Source organism: Quercus robur, chromosome 12 (assembly GCF_932294415.1).
Source record: "Quercus robur chromosome 12, dhQueRobu3.1, whole genome shotgun sequence".
Lineage (NCBI taxonomy): Eukaryota > Viridiplantae > Streptophyta > Magnoliopsida > Fagales > Fagaceae > Quercus > Quercus robur.
Genome location: NC_065545.1, coordinates 21,655,923 through 21,673,085, shown reverse-complemented (window position 1 = coordinate 21,673,085; position 17,163 = coordinate 21,655,923). Strand labels below are relative to the sequence as shown.

At 33.0% G+C, this 17,163-nt stretch overlaps 1 protein-coding gene across 1 annotated transcript; it reads right to left on the bottom strand.

Annotated features, from left to right (window-relative positions):
• Positions 1-12,774: 12,774 nt before the first annotated feature.
• LOC126709601 (uncharacterized) lies at positions 12,775-15,291 on the bottom strand. The gene is made up of 3 exons (XM_050409899.1): positions 15,133-15,291; positions 14,080-14,245; positions 12,775-13,222 (listed from the first exon to the last, which is right to left on the bottom strand). Exons 2-3 carry the CDS (start codon positions 14,228-14,230, stop codon positions 12,840-12,842), a joined length of 534 nt encoding a protein of 177 aa, XP_050265856.1. The 5' UTR covers positions 14,231-14,245; positions 15,133-15,291; the 3' UTR covers positions 12,775-12,839.
• Positions 15,292-17,163: the final 1,872 nt, after the last annotated feature.

The window sequence follows — 17,163 nt, the reverse complement described above, 5'->3', positions numbered from 1 at the left end:
GTTTTTTGTTTTATGTTTTTATAGACAGACAAGACAGGTGCCATTTTGGTACTATTTTTTGACCTTTCGAAGTAGGAATAAAATTTAGGTAAAAATGTAAAATTGATCCTCTAACTTTCATTGTTTTTTATTTCAATTCTCTAACTTTTAATTTTGTCAATTCAGTCTTCTAACTTTTAATTTTTGTTAATTCAAGGTTCCGTTACAACTCAGTCAGTGTTGCCATTAGATATGCTTGAAACAACGCCGTTTTGCTCTTTTTTTTTTCTTTTTTTTTTTTTTAAACTCGGAATTAAAATAAAATAAGAAAAATCTGAAAAAAAAAAAAAAAAAAAAAAAATTAAGGGATCAAAGTTGTCGTTCCCATTCACTAAATCTTTTTTTTTTTTTTTTTTGAGAAACAAAAAGTCCCCTTCCCTGAATCAAAACAAAGAAATCACCCCACCCAAATCTCTAACTTAGAATAATTGGGGAAACGATTTGAGAGAGTGACTGAGTCCGTTTCAGAGAGAAATTGAGTCGGAATGAGAGAGAGAGACTGAGCATGAGAAATTGAGTCGGACTGAGAGAGAAAGACCGAGTAGGAAACTGAGTCCGTTTGACTATTCGAGACCGATTTGTAGAGATATTATGAATCGGTGATTGAGTTCTGATGAAGACCGATTTGCAGAGATTGAGGCCAAGAAATTTAGACCGAGAATCCCTATATTGACTGAATCGGTGATGGGTGTACTCTGTAGCTCCAGCTCCGACCAAGTTTTGGGTATGATGAAAACCCAGTTTTTTTAGTGTGTTTTTTTGGGTATAAGTAGTAGCAGAACAATGAATTGCTGTGTGTTTGGTGTCTTTTTCTGTTGAGTATTAAAACTTAGATTTATAGGAGTATCAAACGTTGTAGTTCTATCTAATTTACTCTCTGTTTTAAGATGAATACTCTCTGTTTTAGACCCTCTTTATGCACTTTCTTTGTTTTGATTCAGGGATCGTCGTTCCCTTAATGTTTTTTTTTTTTTTTTTTTTTTTATATAGGTTTTTCTTATTTTATTTTAATTCGGAGTTTATAAAAAAAGAAAAAGAAAAAAGTGAGCAAAACAGCGTCGTTTCAAGCATATTTAACAACAACACTAACGGAGTTTGTAATGGAGCCTTGAATTAACAAAAATTGAAAGTTGGAGGACTGAATTGACAAAACTGAAAGTTAGAGGATTGAAATAAAAAACAGTGAAAGTTAGAGGGTCAGTTTTGCATTTTTGCCTAAAATTGATTGTGTCAAAATTCTTGGATCATAGACCAGTTTATAGTGCGTTCTTTGATCTTTGTAGAGGTTTGAGTCTTTAAAAAGTTTAAACCGTAGTAGGATCAGAAAAAGCATGAGTTGTTCCAATGTCAGGATTGAGGTTGAAGAGTTGTTGCCATACCCACATGGATACACTGATGTAAATTTCTTTTGAGGGATAATGTTTCTCATGTTGCTTGTATGTTATTGTGACTAGGGCTAGTAAAATTGGATACGATCCGTGAACCTGATACAATACAACACGAAATTAACAGATTATAAGTTGAGCCTTAATGGGTTTGTGTCATATTTGGGTTGACATGACTAACCTGTTTAATAAACGGGTTAGGTTAGTGTTCAACCTTTGGAACCTGTTTGATCCGTCTGAAATATTTAATTAAATGACATTTTACTAATATACCATTCAAACCCTAAGTAAATGGTCGTCAAAATCGTGATTTGGATTGTAGGATCACACGATTTTACGATCTCACCTCACCAAAACATTTAGAATCGCATTAGGATCGTATGTAGGATCATGTAGAATCATATATGATTGTATGGGATCCTACCGACCCTACTAAAACATCAATTTTTTTTTTTTTTTTTTTTTTCCCTATGTTGTGATGGTATGGCTTTTTATTTTTTATTTTTTTATAAAATTATTATAACCTAAGAAAATGTTTTCTGGTTTTTAGTTCATTTGTAATAAAAATGAAGGAATACTTCATCATTTCTAAATGAAGAATTTATATTGGCTTTGTTACATTTTAAGCCATAATGTTGTTAAATTTTTTTTATCAATATACTAATTTGTGTTATAATATTACTAAAATGTTTTTCTTATATATAATTTTATTAGTATGCTTGTATTTGTATATTGATTGATTGATTTTTTTGAGCACGCTCTGTAATTATTGCTGAGTGGTATAACTTGAATAGTTGAGTGTGAAGTTGTATCTTGATCTCTTTTGTAGCTCTAATATACAAATATACAATGTCTACATAGATGATAAAATGGTTGGTGATGATTAGGAAGGTGATCATAAGAACCCTATAATGAGAATAATTAAATGTTCACTTCACTTTAATATTAATCTTGCTTTTGGATTTCATATTTTAGTTAGCTAGTTTCCATTTAATAACTTATTTTAGATTTTAAACTTAGAACTTGGAACTTGGAACTTAGAACTTGGAAAATATTTCCATATTGTTGATAAATATTTTGGTATTTGGTTACTAATTAAACATTTACTGAACTTTTTAGATACATTGGGTCAAAACGTAAATATATTTGTTTCGTTAGTAGACGTAGCAATGTAAGACATGCAAATTACATTATATAATGCAAATCTTTATTTATTTATTTATTTTTTGGATAAATTTATAATTTATGTGATTATTCAACATACAAAGTCATTATCAATGTGTTTTTTGTTTTAAATATGAAAATATGTAGGATTTTACGATTTACGATTCAATTCTACGATCTACGATCCCACCTACCTTTCACGATCCTACGTAAGATCCCGATTTTGACAACCTTGCCTAGGTATATAAACTTATTAGTTGTTGTGGTTTACTTTTTTTTGATATATTGTGATTAATTATTTGTGATATTGAAATATGTTTTAGTTTTGAATGATTATTTGTGATGCAATTACTTGTTAGTTCTAAATTTTATATTAAAATATTTATTTGTTTGTTTTTTCATAATTTTTTTTTTTTTCATTTTGATAAAATCTGATAAACAGGTCAATACGATTGACCTATTTAATAAAAGAGTTGTGTTAGAGTTGAGGAATCTTGACCCATTTTATAAACATGTCGGGGTAGTGTTGACCCATATAGTCGAATACTCATGACTTAACATAACACGAACCCGACAAATGAACATGAATTGCCACCCCTAATTGTGACTTAGCATTAGAATTGACTTAAGTTTGCTGACTATAAACAGGATTTCCTCTATATACAAATCCAATGATCAAAATAGATTTCTCAGATTTTCCAATCCAAGTATGTCTCATCAATCAGTCAGCTAATTGCTCGCCTTATTTACTTCTTTAGATAAATCTTACATTATGTTTACAAAAATTATTAAAATGTATTTCCACTCTAAATCCTTTTTTTTTTTTTTTTAAGGAAAACAATCATTAAAATGCAAATAAATTATGCCTAAACAATCCTTAAACAATATTCTTGATAATCACATATCTATTATTATACGTAAAGGAAATGATTAGTTCAAAAAAAAAAAATTAAAGAAATGATATAAAATATAAATCCAAGGCCCACACAGTGCCAAAAAAAGCAAAGCCCATGCAGATTATAAGAAGTGTGTCTAAAGCCCACCTAGCCTTATGCCCACTCATTTTATAAGTTTTAAGATTATAGCCTACTCTGAACTGTCAAACGATATGTTTAAAAAAATTAGAGGTCAGTTTTGTTGCATTGATAATAATCAACTAGTAAGGAATAGTTTACAGTTTACCTAATGTAATATTCATTAATGTTTGTTATGGGCTAAATGGCTTTCTCACCTTTTGGCAACCAAAAAAAAAAAAAAAAAAATGAGGGACGTTGCCATCATGGTTATCAATATCCTGATCCAGATCCTTAAACTGTTATGGATCTCACTAAGATCTCTATCATGGTCAAATCCGTGTGGGATTCCAATTCGGATCTTAGGATCTTATAAGATCCTGATCCCATAGTGATACTAGGATCCTGTGATATAAAGGAAAATTAAAAAAAATTTCCTTTTTTTGGGCCACCAAATGAAGCCCAAATGCCCCAAATTCATATAAAAAAAATGTAATAAATAGATTAGCTGGTGGCCTTAGCCCAAATTGATAAAACTTTAAATATAAACTTTTTTTTTTCCTACTATTAGTGATGAATCTGAGTTTGGTGATCTCAATGAAAATGAAGTGAATGAATGCCCAAATGCAATATTAAGAGATTTTGATGATTATCTAATGGATGATGTGAGTCATTTGGTTGCTAATAATGACAATAATGTTGTCTATAATGATCAATTGTACTGTGCGGTAACCTATCGTAACAAAAATTTTGATGCAACAAATTATAGCAACAATATTTTTATTGCAATAAAGTATTTTTAATAATAATAAAAATATTTTATTGCAACAAAACTCTATTGCAATGAAATTTTTGTTGCAATAGTCTATTACCACAGATTTTATAACAACAGTAAGTAACAAATTTTTTTTGTTGCAATAGAGGGGTTATTGCAACAATTTGAAGTTTATTGTAACAACAAATTTTGTTGCAATAAGGTTTTTTTTTGTAGTGATTGTAATTTGGTACTTTATTAGTAATTTCCCTAATTTGTGTCAAAAATTACTTTTTTTTTTCAATGTTTTTTTTAAATATATATATTATGAATTATAGTTATGAGTATTTTTTAGTATTCTTTTTAATCAAAAAGTAAGATCTTACAATCCTCATGCTGATCCTACTACGATCTGATCCTTGAACCCTCTCACCGATCCCATGTAGGATCTCGATCCTGATAACCTTAGTTGCTGCTAATGATTTTATTGATAATTATAAAAGACAACATGGTTGATTATTGTTTCCATTTTATATTTTTCTTTAAAAAAAAAAAACACATTTTTAATATATCATGCCCAAATTAAAAAAGAGAGGTTAATAGCAAAATTTGAGCAACACAAACAACATTTTATATTAATTCGTTTAGCAAAATAAAAAAATATATTAAAACTCAAATGTCAAACAGAAATATAAAAACAACTATTAAACATAAATAAATGAATTTTTTTTTCCTCATCTTCTTCTTGGCAGCAATTCGTTCTTCTTCCTCACCCCTTCTTCTCCTTCTCCTTCTCAGTGGTAGTCACGACCTCGATAGCGACTACAGCAGCTTCCCCTCTAGCTCTAATATTTCTAAGCCTTTCCTTAAAAAAGGTAAGGAGTATCTCTAGCATCTTGCATAGTGCTTTAAGTACCAAAACGGCTAGTTTGGCATCCAAAGCACCATGCATGCTGCAAAATATTTTAGTAGCTGTAAAAACAACCTACGACCTATTAAGCAAGGTGTGGGGGCCGTGGGAAGCTTTTTTTAACCTAGGTGTGATACTTTTTGTTAGGGACAAGGTAATGGAGAGGGTAGTTGAGGGGGGAGGGATGAGGTGAGGGTGAGGAGGCTCTATAATGCCCTATTGTAATGGAGTGCAGAGAGAGGGAGCAGCGGGTTGGGGGGAGTGGAATAGGTGAAAAAAAGTTTGGGCTAGAGATGAGTGGGGGAGAGCTTGGGTTAGAGATGAGTGGAGGATTTGGCTAGGAGATGAGTGGAAGATGAAATGATAAATAGCATGGATTGGGGAATAGAGAAGAAGACTTGGTGTTGGTAGCAAATCTCCTAAGGAGAAGGATGGAGGAATAAGCCATTTTCAAAATAAAATAAACATTTCTCTTGCAACCATGTTAAGTATATATAAAATACATACATGTTTTATATTTGAAACAATAGTATACTTGGGGCTAGGGCCAGCTTAGAGAATGGTTTGAAATAATAGTATAGGTAAGGCTAGGGCTAGCTTAGAGAATGGTTTAAAAAAGTAGTATTGGTAGGGCTGGGCTTGGCTCAGAGAATTGTTCAGATAGTAGAATAGGTGGGGCTGGGGCTAGGGCTGGCTCAGAGAAACCATGCTAACTATATATAAAATACACACATGTTTTATGTTTGAAACAATAGTATAGGTGGGGTTGGGGCAGGCTTAGAGAATCCATATTAACTATATATAAAATACACACATGTTTTATGTTTGAAATAGTAGTATAGGCGGGGCTGTGGCTGGCTCAAAGAATAGTTTGAAATAGTAGTATAGGTAGGGTTGGGGCTCTGAAGGATTTCGGCAATGGTAAAGATAACCCACGGCCTATTAAGTAGGGTTTGGAGGCTGTGTGAAGCTTTTTTAACCTAGGTGACGTATTTTTTGTTAGGGACAGAGTGAAGAAGGTTGTTGAGGGAGGAATGAGGTGAGGGTAAGGCTTTGTAATGTCCTATAGTAATGGGGTGTAGAGGGAGGAAGCAGCTGGTTCCAGTGGGAATGAGTGGAGTAGATGAAAAAAAGCATGGCTCGAAGATGAATGGAGAGGGAGGAGATGAAAGAAAACATGGCACGGAGATGAGTGGAGGAGGAGATGAAAGAAAAGCTTAGTTTGGAGATGAGTGGAGGAGAAGATGGAAAAAAAGTGTGGGTTGGAGATGGTTGCATTTGCGAATAAGGTAAATAGAGAAGAAGACTTGGTAGTAGATCGCTTGAGGCCGAGGAGAATGGAGGAAGCTAATTTCAAAATGTGGAAGGCTAAAAAAATGAAGGAAGGTGGGAGTCTTTGATGTTTGCATTTGGCTTTTTATTTTTTATTTTTTTTAGAAATTGCTGCCTTTTGGTTGATATAATCTTAAAAGAGTTTCAACTATTCATTTCATCAATTCCTTGAATCTCAACCATTCACTCCATCCAACGACTACTATGATCTGCGTCTAAAAGCAAACCTACAAAAAACTTAGCTCTAGCTAGGCAATAGGCATAGATTCCTGTGGCTATAGCATAGGTGCATTACATACTGATTAAGGACGCACATGTTAACTATATATAAAATATACACATATTTATGTTTGAAACAATAGTATAGGTGAGCTTGATGCTGACTCAGAAAATAGTTCAGGAAGTGAAGATTGTGTTATTTATTATTATTATGTTAGCACCAACACCTTTCCCTTGCAACCATGTTAAGTATATATATAAAATACATACATGTTTTACGTTTGAAACAGTAGTATAGGTGGGGCTAAGGCTGGCTCAGAGAATGGTTTAGGAAGTGAAGATTGTGTTTTTTTTTTTTTTTTTTTTTTTTTATTTTTTTTTTATATATATTATTATTATGTTATCACCAACACCTTTCCCTTGCACCATGTTAAGTATATATAAAATACATACGTGTTTCGTTTTTGAAACAGTAGAATGGGTGGCTTCTTTGCCACCCTTAGCTAAAACTGGCTCAAAGGTTTGTTGAAAATAATCAAAAACATCCTCTGTGAGAAGGAGCATAATAAGCTGAACTCAAGGAGTGAAGACTCTTCGAATGGCTTTGGAAGTGGGTTTGCGGCTGTCGGGAATAGCTCAGAGGCTGAGGTTAGCTCAGGAAGCAAAGATGGGTCGAAAAATGGGGTTAGCTCAGAGGCTGGCTCAGGAAGTGTGTCTGGTGGGAATAGCTTAGAGAATGATTCAGGAAGTGGGGCTAGGGTTGGCTCAGGGGATGGTTTAGGAAGTGAAGATGGGTTAGGAAGTAGGGTTGGGGTTGGCTCAAAGGCTGGCTTAGGAAGTGGGGCTAGCTCAAAGGCTGGCTCAAGGAAGAGTGGGGTAGAACCCTGATGAAAAGGTAAAGTATATGGTGTCACCGTTTATGTTTATAATTTGTTAATTAGTGCTAGAACTTTCTGTTTGGAATCCAAACTTTTCTTTTAGCTTAATATTATTTGATTTTGACGGAGGTTGTGTAAGTGTTTAAATTTTTCAAAAAAAATAAAATTATATTTTTTATAAAAATAATTGTCTATGGAGATATTTTTACACAAAGCTTACTAGGGTATTTCTGGTTTATTTTTTATTTTTAAATGGTGTGGGCTAGCCGATTGCACAAAATACTGACCACCCAACCTTGTAACACTGATTATGACTTTTATATATATGTAACATTGTTCTCTAATTTCTTATCGAGTGACTTTATAAATAGAAAATAGAGCTTATCAAGGTTGTGGTTGTGGTTTTTTACCACTGAAAAAAAAAAAAAAAAATAAAAAAAAAAATAAAAAAAAAATAACTGTGGTTGAACTATGCCCTTATAGTCTTTATAGGTTGTTTCTTCACCACCATTGGCTTAAACTGGCTCGAAAGTTTGATGAAATGATCAAACACATCCTCCGTGAGATGGAGCAAAATAAGCTGGACTCAGGGAGTGGAAACTTTTCGAGTGACTCAGGAAATGAGGCGAGGGCTGGGGTTGGCTCAGAGGATGGTTTAGGAAGTAAAGATGAGTAAGGAAGTGGGGCTGGTGGGGCTAGCTCAGAGAATGGTTTAGGAAGTGGGACTGGGGCTAGCTCAGAGAATGGTTTAAGAAGTAAAGATGGGTCGGCAAATGGGGTTGGTGAGGCTAGCGCAGAGGCTGGCTCAGGGAAGAGTGGGGTAGAACCCAATACTGTACCCTTATTACTTAATTTTTTTTCATTGATAGATAAAATTTTACTGGTTAAAGTTATAGAGAACAATTGAAGCAGCACTAGAAGCTCAATCGTTAACTTTACAAGTCATACATCAATTTCTTTTGAGAGATGGATACCTTTATGCTTCATGTTTGAGTATTATCAACTTGCAACAATTGAAGCAGGACTAGAAGCTATTTCAGGTAGTTTAGTTTACCAAAACAAGAAAATGACTCTAACAATCCCATATGTTGCTTGTACGTTATTGTGATTTTGCATTAGAATTGACTTAAGTTTGCACAGACTATAAACAGGATTGCCTCCATATACAGAATCTAATGATCAAAATACATTTCTCAGATTTTCCAACTCAAGTACGTCTCATCAATCAGTCAGGTAATTGCTCACCTTATTTAGTTCTTTAGATCAATCTTACATTTTGTTTACAAAAATTAGAGGTCAGTTTTGTTGCATTGATAATAATCACCTAGCAAGGAACATACCTTTTGTCTAATTGTCCCACACCCATCCTTGTCACAACAGGTACCAAAATTTGTGATTTTGTCAAATGTCTACCGACTGCACAAGTTCATTTGGCTCACAATTCCTTTCATAACAAAGTCCTATTTGACGAGCTCCATGGCTCCCTGAATGTAACCAGCATATATAGTCTTGTTGATAAGGTAAGTTAATTGCTACTGCATAATGCTTTTTATAAGTCAACAGAAATAGTCGAACCGGCTTTATTTTTTTTTATTATCTTAAATAAAAAAAATATATAGTGCAATGTTATGTTATGTACTTTCTATACAAGCCGTTGTTTTTTGTAGCATACTTTTTTCTATCCAAAAACCTTTAGAAAGAACTCAAACTGAGCAGTGTAATTAACTATATTTTGTGTTTTTGCAGGATGAACTCACCCAGTCCAAGTTCCAGAAGCACGAACTTTTTTCTGGTGTCCAATTAACTTGTAACTCTTTATGGTGAAGAGGAAAGAAATAATGTCAAGGAGATATTTATACCAAAGGAAAATCAAAGAAGGAAAGTAATCATTTTATCATTTTCTTCTGTTTCTTTCTATGAGAAGATAAAAGAATTAGAGATGTGATGGTTACTTGTTACAAGAGAAAAAAGAAAAGTTGAAGCTGTGATTGATATGAAGCTTTTTTCTGTTGCTGCCAATGAATTTTACTGATAAATAGAGAAGTTAACATGGTTGATTGTTTCCATTTTCCATTTTTCTCTAAAAACAAAAAGCACACATGCATTACTATAAAGTTAACTAAAAAATTGCATTTGAATTGGACTCTAATTATTATCTTTAAAGTAAATGATGATGATATATTGGTCCATTGATTGTAAGCACTTATTATATCATCTTTAATTTGTTTTTAGCATCTCAACTTTAATAAATTGACACTAAGTCTAGATATGACTCTGTTTACATGATTGTAAAGTCTATTGAGAATGACGATATATATATCCGATACATAATAACTTTACTTTATAACAGGAGTTTCTTTCACTCCATTGGTTTGTGTTAGAGTAAAACCATCATCTGTCTTCTCCATCTTCTTTTACTCTCTCTTTCTCTCCCTAGGCATGTTGGACAAGTTGGGCCATCAGTATCTTTTAAATATTACTCAAACCACTAGTAAAGGAAAATGATTGCTTTTGTGATCAATGAAATTAACATTATATAGTCTATCCTCAAAACGATTTTTTTCCCCAAAATTAAGAACTAACAGTTGCGGAAGAATTTCAAAAATTTCATAGTTATAACTCTATAAAAAATAGTGAACTTCATCAAAATTTTAGATTGATAATAGTTACAAATTAATGTGAATAAAACATGAGTTATATAGAATTGCGTGATGCACTAATGTTAGGGATATAAAGTTTGAATTAACATTAAGCGTGAGAGGGAGGGAGTATGTGAGAGGGACGGGGTATACTCCCGGAATACTCAATAACAACATGCCAAGGAATGTGTGGGGAGAGTGTGCTGGCAAAGAGAGAGAATCAAACTTGGTGAGTAAGGATAGTGTGTTGGCAGAGAGAGCCAAAACTTGGGGGAGCAAGTTTGCATGAAAATATCTCTTGAACATATTAGAACTTTGGGCACTTGACCACATCATAGGCTGCCATATGGCATGATCTTGGCCCTCCATATGACAAGAACCATAATGTATATTCATGTAACAATTAATTGAAGATTAGCACAACATGAAAAGGGATCTAATTAATTTGGACACACACAATAAAATGAAAGACTAAATGAATTTTCAAGGAATGACACGTGTTATATGAAAAATCAAGTAATCTCTAGCATATATCCAAATCATATCAAGGCAAAAATACACATTTTTCATGAAAGAATCCAAGAGATAATTGTCACAATAACTCGCTCAATTCAGGCATAACTTTTGTTCAATAACAGTCAATTTTGAGGAGAATTTTATGATCTTTAAGGATACTTCAGGGACAACTATCTTTGAAGGATGCCAGTGCTACAGTTGTGGGGCTAGAACATCATTTTTGGCAAGTCAGGAAGCACTGGTGGAGGCTTTAGTGAAGGCTAAAGAACTTAGTTTTCAGAATATCATAGGTCTAACTGATAGCAGGAACATGGAACAGGTCTGGTATTACAGAAGGAAACCTCAATGACAAAAGCAAACAATGCTAGCTGATCTACACTACCTACAACAACATGGTTTAGGCCTCACAATTAAAACTGTTCCATGTCTGACATAATAGATAAAGCCTTAGTAGCTTCGAATATGCCTATACACCAAAGCTGGGTTAATCCAACAATTTTGTAACGCTTCTGGTAATGTTCTCGAACTCTCTTTTATCTTGGTATTGAAAAAAAGTTATAATAATATGATTATCAACCGTAATTATAGAAATAGCAAACAGGTATCCGTTTTGTTAATATAAATTTGGACAGGGATAGCAGTTTAAATGGAGACTAAAAACAAGATCCCAGTGTATTTAGATCAAAGATATATATATATATATATATATATACACACGTTAACATATCTACTCACATGTATGTATTCTTCTTGTTTACATGAGCTAGACTCCTGGTATTGGCATCTTTAACGCACTACAACTAGTCCCCAAAAAATAATCTGATGAGATGTGACACGATACAAATTTTCAAGCAAATCAAGATTAATGTAGCCATAGCTGGCAGCCTTGTAGGTCTATTTCCCTCACTTTTGCATTAGCAAAGGTATTTCCATCAAAATGAATGTAAATGTTATGAAATGGGATTTGAAAAGAGGGGATAAAAAAAAAAAAAAATAAAAAAAGGAAAGAGAGAGAAGGGGCACCTTTAATGAACGCACACAAAACCTTTCTTACGCACATGGGTTCCTGGATGTGGGTCTTACACATGTGAAATGGGGTGTATGGGGAAGGGAGAACTCCAAATGCAGTTTTATGATATATCTGAAATAAATTGATTATTTGTTGTATCAATATGGGCTCCTTACATAACTGTGTAGTTTTGCAGTTACACTATTTTACTCTAGAAAATAAATGTAGCTAATAATTGTTAAAAAGAAAATAAGACTTTTTTATTTTATTTTATTTTATTTTTTACAATATAGAAATTCTATCATAACATAATCTAAATGTATACGTGTGTAAAGCTCCTTCCTAAAGATTTGAACCCCGTCTCTTGCCCTCCACATTCCACAAACACTTATACTTGTGGAATGACTACCGTAACAAAAGTGCGCGCTGAAAAGAAAATAAGACTTGACACTTTAGAAAGAGTTTTAAATGGCTTTGTGTAAGAGGATGACTGTAGATTCAGAGGGAAGTTTACCTTTGTCATTCAACGATCAATTATCATTCAAGTCCAGACATAATTCTCTTAGTGAAATGAGTATTTCTTTCACAGTGCAAAATGGCCTTATGCTTCAGTTCCTAATGGTATGAAACAACACCAAGTACTAATGATATGAACCATCTGGAGACTTTCATTCATCATTCTGTAGATGTTGCGCTTTTGCCCTCGTTCAAGTTTCAAGGGCACATTAATTACTTTTCTAGAGAGAAAGAACTGCAGAGCTCAGGTTGCAATGACAAACCCAAAAAAGGAACCGCATGTCTGTATGTAAGCCGGTCGCCTAAAAACAGTGTACATATCAAGACAGGATGCGCCAAAAATGATATATTTCTGAGAATTGCTAACTACTCACATCCCAATCTTTTTAATTCAAGAACGAGACAAATAATATTAGTTTCCACGTATTATACATAATGAAACTCAATGGCTACAAGCATCACAGTTCAAGCATCAAAACCAGAATAGATGCCATTCTCCCTCAACAACCTCTTCTCTTCTTCCACATAATTCTTTCCCCTACTAGCTTGACCAAGCTCTCTTTTCCTCTTTTCCTTTTGAGAGAAAGAAAGGTTCTTCCTGTCTTTCCGAGTTTCCACACTCACCAGCTGCTCTCCAGAGGCTAATGCAGCTCTTGTTTTCTGTCGTTCTTCATAAGACTCTTCAGTCTCCTTGGTTTCACGACTTTCCTTACCGGTAGACCATGACCAGTCCTGCTTGTCATCTTCTTTTGGTGGAGGCACGCTCAAGATTGATGGTCCACCTTTATAACCACGTCGCTTCAATTCTTCAAAGTCCAAAACTCCAGTTTTTTGCTTTCTAGATTTAGCTGTGTGCGTGCAGAGACAAAAATGTTACACCTTTATTTTAAACAACTTGAAAAGAGGAATTTTCTGGAGCATTTCTGCAAGCAAAGCTAAACAAGACTCTGTTGATCCAGCATTATGGTAGTTAAGTACCAGCTTGACATCTAATGACGTGTGAACATTCATCTTGATATTAATACAGAGATTCTATTCTTTACATGTTGTTCCATTTTAAAATTGCAAACAATATCTACATTCAGAAAAAGTTATTTCCTACAAGCTTTTCTAATATATTACTGTTCTGCCCCTAGCTTAAACTCATAACAAGGTAAATGATCAATTTTTATTATTGTTTTATATATAATTATATACTTAATGAGATGGAGACCACTGCCAAACAGTTACAAAATTATCAGCGTAGGTAAAAAAAGCTATAGGAAATATCATGGGACAAGAAATAAAACATTTTTTCAGGTTTTCTTATGCAGCCAATTTTTATATTAGTATTACTATCTGTTATCTTGGTAACCAACCCTGCAATATCATAGACTTCCTTCTCCTTCCTTTTATGTGACCTATTTATTCAAATTCAGCAAAATGATTCAGCTTCTTCTGTGTTGTAAATTTCTTGTGGACATTATTTTGTTCCACTATTTGATTAAGAAAACCACTTCACTAGTTTCTAAAAGATTGTAACGAGTAGATAGAATCTATAAACCCCTAACATTAAGGTTCACCATGAGCCCCAATCCATTGTCATTTGCTTGAGTAAAGAAGACAAATCAAAATATGAAGCAATAACTTTGTTTGAGAGATACCTAGACACACAAATTCAATTCTAGCTAAACATGGATAGAGAACTAATCCAGCAATGTTATACCTTTCGAATTTTTTTCTTTGGAATGTTTTGATGGAGCCTTTGCCTTTTTCTTGTCAACCCCATCTTCAGATCCGGAGTCTGAATGTGAAGACAATGATTCATCGTCCGATGAATCATCCTCCTCATCACTCCATGGGATAGTCCTCTTCATGGTATAAATTTGACCCTGAAAGCAGAACACAATTAACTACACATTAACACCCAGTGTCCATTTGGTTTGGGTTAGCTATTTGAAAGTGTGCATTTTTTAGGAAGAAAAGAAAACAAAATGTGGATTTTGAAAACATGTTTTTTAAATAAGTAACACGCATTTTATAAAATTTGTGGAAAGTAGTATTGGTGTGAAAAGTTGTGGTGCCAAAATGCAGTTTTTCTTTATTAAAAAAAAAAAAAAAAAAAGAAGCATTTTTGAAAAACTACCCCATAAGCTGCAAAACGAAAACAAGCTTTTTGCTTGGTTTAAATTTCAAAAACACAATTTTCTAAAAATTGCATAGCCAAATGCCAACCTAATCCAACAAAAAAAAAACCCAAAATGAACAAACCAACCCTTATAAATATCTTGAGTGAGAATATCTCATAGTTCAATTTCATAGCATTTAATTAAATCAAGTGCATAACACAAAACACTATCCAACTAATCAAATGAAGAAACCCTTTTTTTTCCCCATTTTCTGAATCAAAGTAACTCAAAGTTAGATTGAAAAAAAAATACAAATATCTAACGTACTACCCAAAAAAAAAAGAGAGTTGCAGAGCATTCAAATCTACATAACAGTAACACACAAAACCCAAATTCGAAGTGTAACGAAATTAACATTATGGAAGCTCCAAAGGGTGACCTAGGAGCTTCGAATCCAAGCAAAATAGATAAAAATATACGAAAACCTCTATTCAGATGAATTAAATTACAGACACAATAGGAAAATCTATATCTCTCAAATCTTATTTTGTCTCATTTAGTTGAATCTAAATATGAAGGACCTAAATTCACCAGATTAAAACAAATTAATCATATATGTACGTTACGGTTTCAGAACAACGAGTCCGTACCTGCCGTGTCAGCGAGCAAGAGATTGAGGGTGATAAGAATAAGAGAGAGAGAGAGACCGAGAGTGAGAATGAGAGAGGCGAGCCGAGTTGATTTTTGTTTCTTTGCAACTGTAGCAAAAGATTTTTAGAAAGAGTAGCTCTAAGCACGCGCTCATGCCGTGTTCAGAGCCACTTTTATTTATTTATTTTTTAATGTTAATAATTTATAATTTGAGATTATTATATTTTTCAATTACAAAAAAGTATTGAGGTGTGATGAAAAAATTATTTTATCCATAAATACATAATATTCATCACACTCTTAAGAATTTTTTTTGGTGATTAAAAAATATAGTAATCTCAAATTATAATGAATTTAAATTATTAAAATTTATCCAAAAATATACTCAAAGTCTCACGACGCGCATGCTCAAAGTTTAGTTTTAAATATATTGTAAGCAACTACATTGAACTTTAACATCATATGTGATGGAGACAAGATTTTCCTATCAATTAAAAAAAGCCTAGCTAAAAGAAGTGGTGAGAATATCCTTGGAAGGAATTTGATAGAGAAACATGGTTGTTGTCATTTGCAGGTCGTTGATCTTTATACTCCTTCATCCAAAGACATTGATCAAATGAAGCTAAGATAAAATTGTAAATAGTCCAGAAATTAAACATCAAATTTTAACACTAATTTTGATTAGATAATTACAGTTATATAAAATATGGACCAATGGTACACAATTTTTTTTTTTTTTTTTTTTGGCTAAGTAATGGAACACGATTTAGTGGTGAGACCTGCACCCTCAAACCACTCGGTAGGACTCACTAACCGGCGTTTCAAAATTTCTTAAGTGTCCATGTTGCTGTTGCTACCCAAATTGCCGCATCACCATACATCCACGACCAAAAATTATTTTGTATCGCATGAGTAGAGTGAAAATTGAGGTCAGAATGGGCAAGTCTGAGGAGAGTGAGCCTGCATGAGTAGGTGATGGTGCATGGTGGACGCAGCAGGCAATCCGTTTGAGTGTTGAGTAAATACCTTCTAAAGCTTGTTTTGAGTGGCTGTCACCTATTACCAAAATGCAAAAATGGTGGTTGTTCTTGGTATATATAAAATTATTCAAAAAAAAAAAAAAAAAAGGACTTGAGGATATGGATGAGGAGAGATTGGATAGTTGTAAGGCCTGTTTTTGAGGGTGAGGGAGGAGAACGTACGTGAACCTAAACAATTAACTGGGAGCAGCTTTATATATATATATATATATATATATATATATATATAATTTAAAAATAACGTGAGATTAGAGTAAGAAACTGCAAATTAAAATAATAATAAATAAATAAATAAAAAAGAGAAACGGTCAATTTTTTTTTTCAATGTGAAAACGGTTAAGACTTGATAAAGGTTAAAAATAAAAAATAAAAAATAAATTTTTTTTTTTTTTTGAAATCATGAGTTTAGTGATGGAAGGAATATGGGTAATTGGAGCATTTTAAATACCTGAGAGTGGTCCTATTTTGTAGACAATGTTTTTGCAAGAGTTAAATAACAGTTTTGCTAAATTATCCTTTAGTTTTATCTCTACTTAAACCTAAGAATGTGTGGGTATTTTGAAACAAAAAAAAAATCTGGTCCAAACAAGAAAAGTCCCTTAAATAGTAGTATAGAAAAGAAAATATTTTTACCTTTGTTACATAACAATATAATTTTTTTTAAATGGTTAATTTTTTTTAAGAGGAGTGTCACGTCAATAATATTTTCACAACAAATTATATTTGGTAAGTTGTTATTCATTCTAATTTGAATTTACAATTTAAATTACTTTTCTGCCCACCCATAACAACCAATAACAACCCACCACTTAAGATTTGTTGTGAAAATATTATGGACATATCATTTCTCATTTTGTTTTTATGATAAAATTCAAAATCGTTTATTGATAAATGTTCTAAGAAATCAAGTCTTAAAAAACTCTGGTACTTTGGTTATGTAATATATTATAAGCCTGTCCACAACATTTTCACATCTTATGTGGCTAGTTG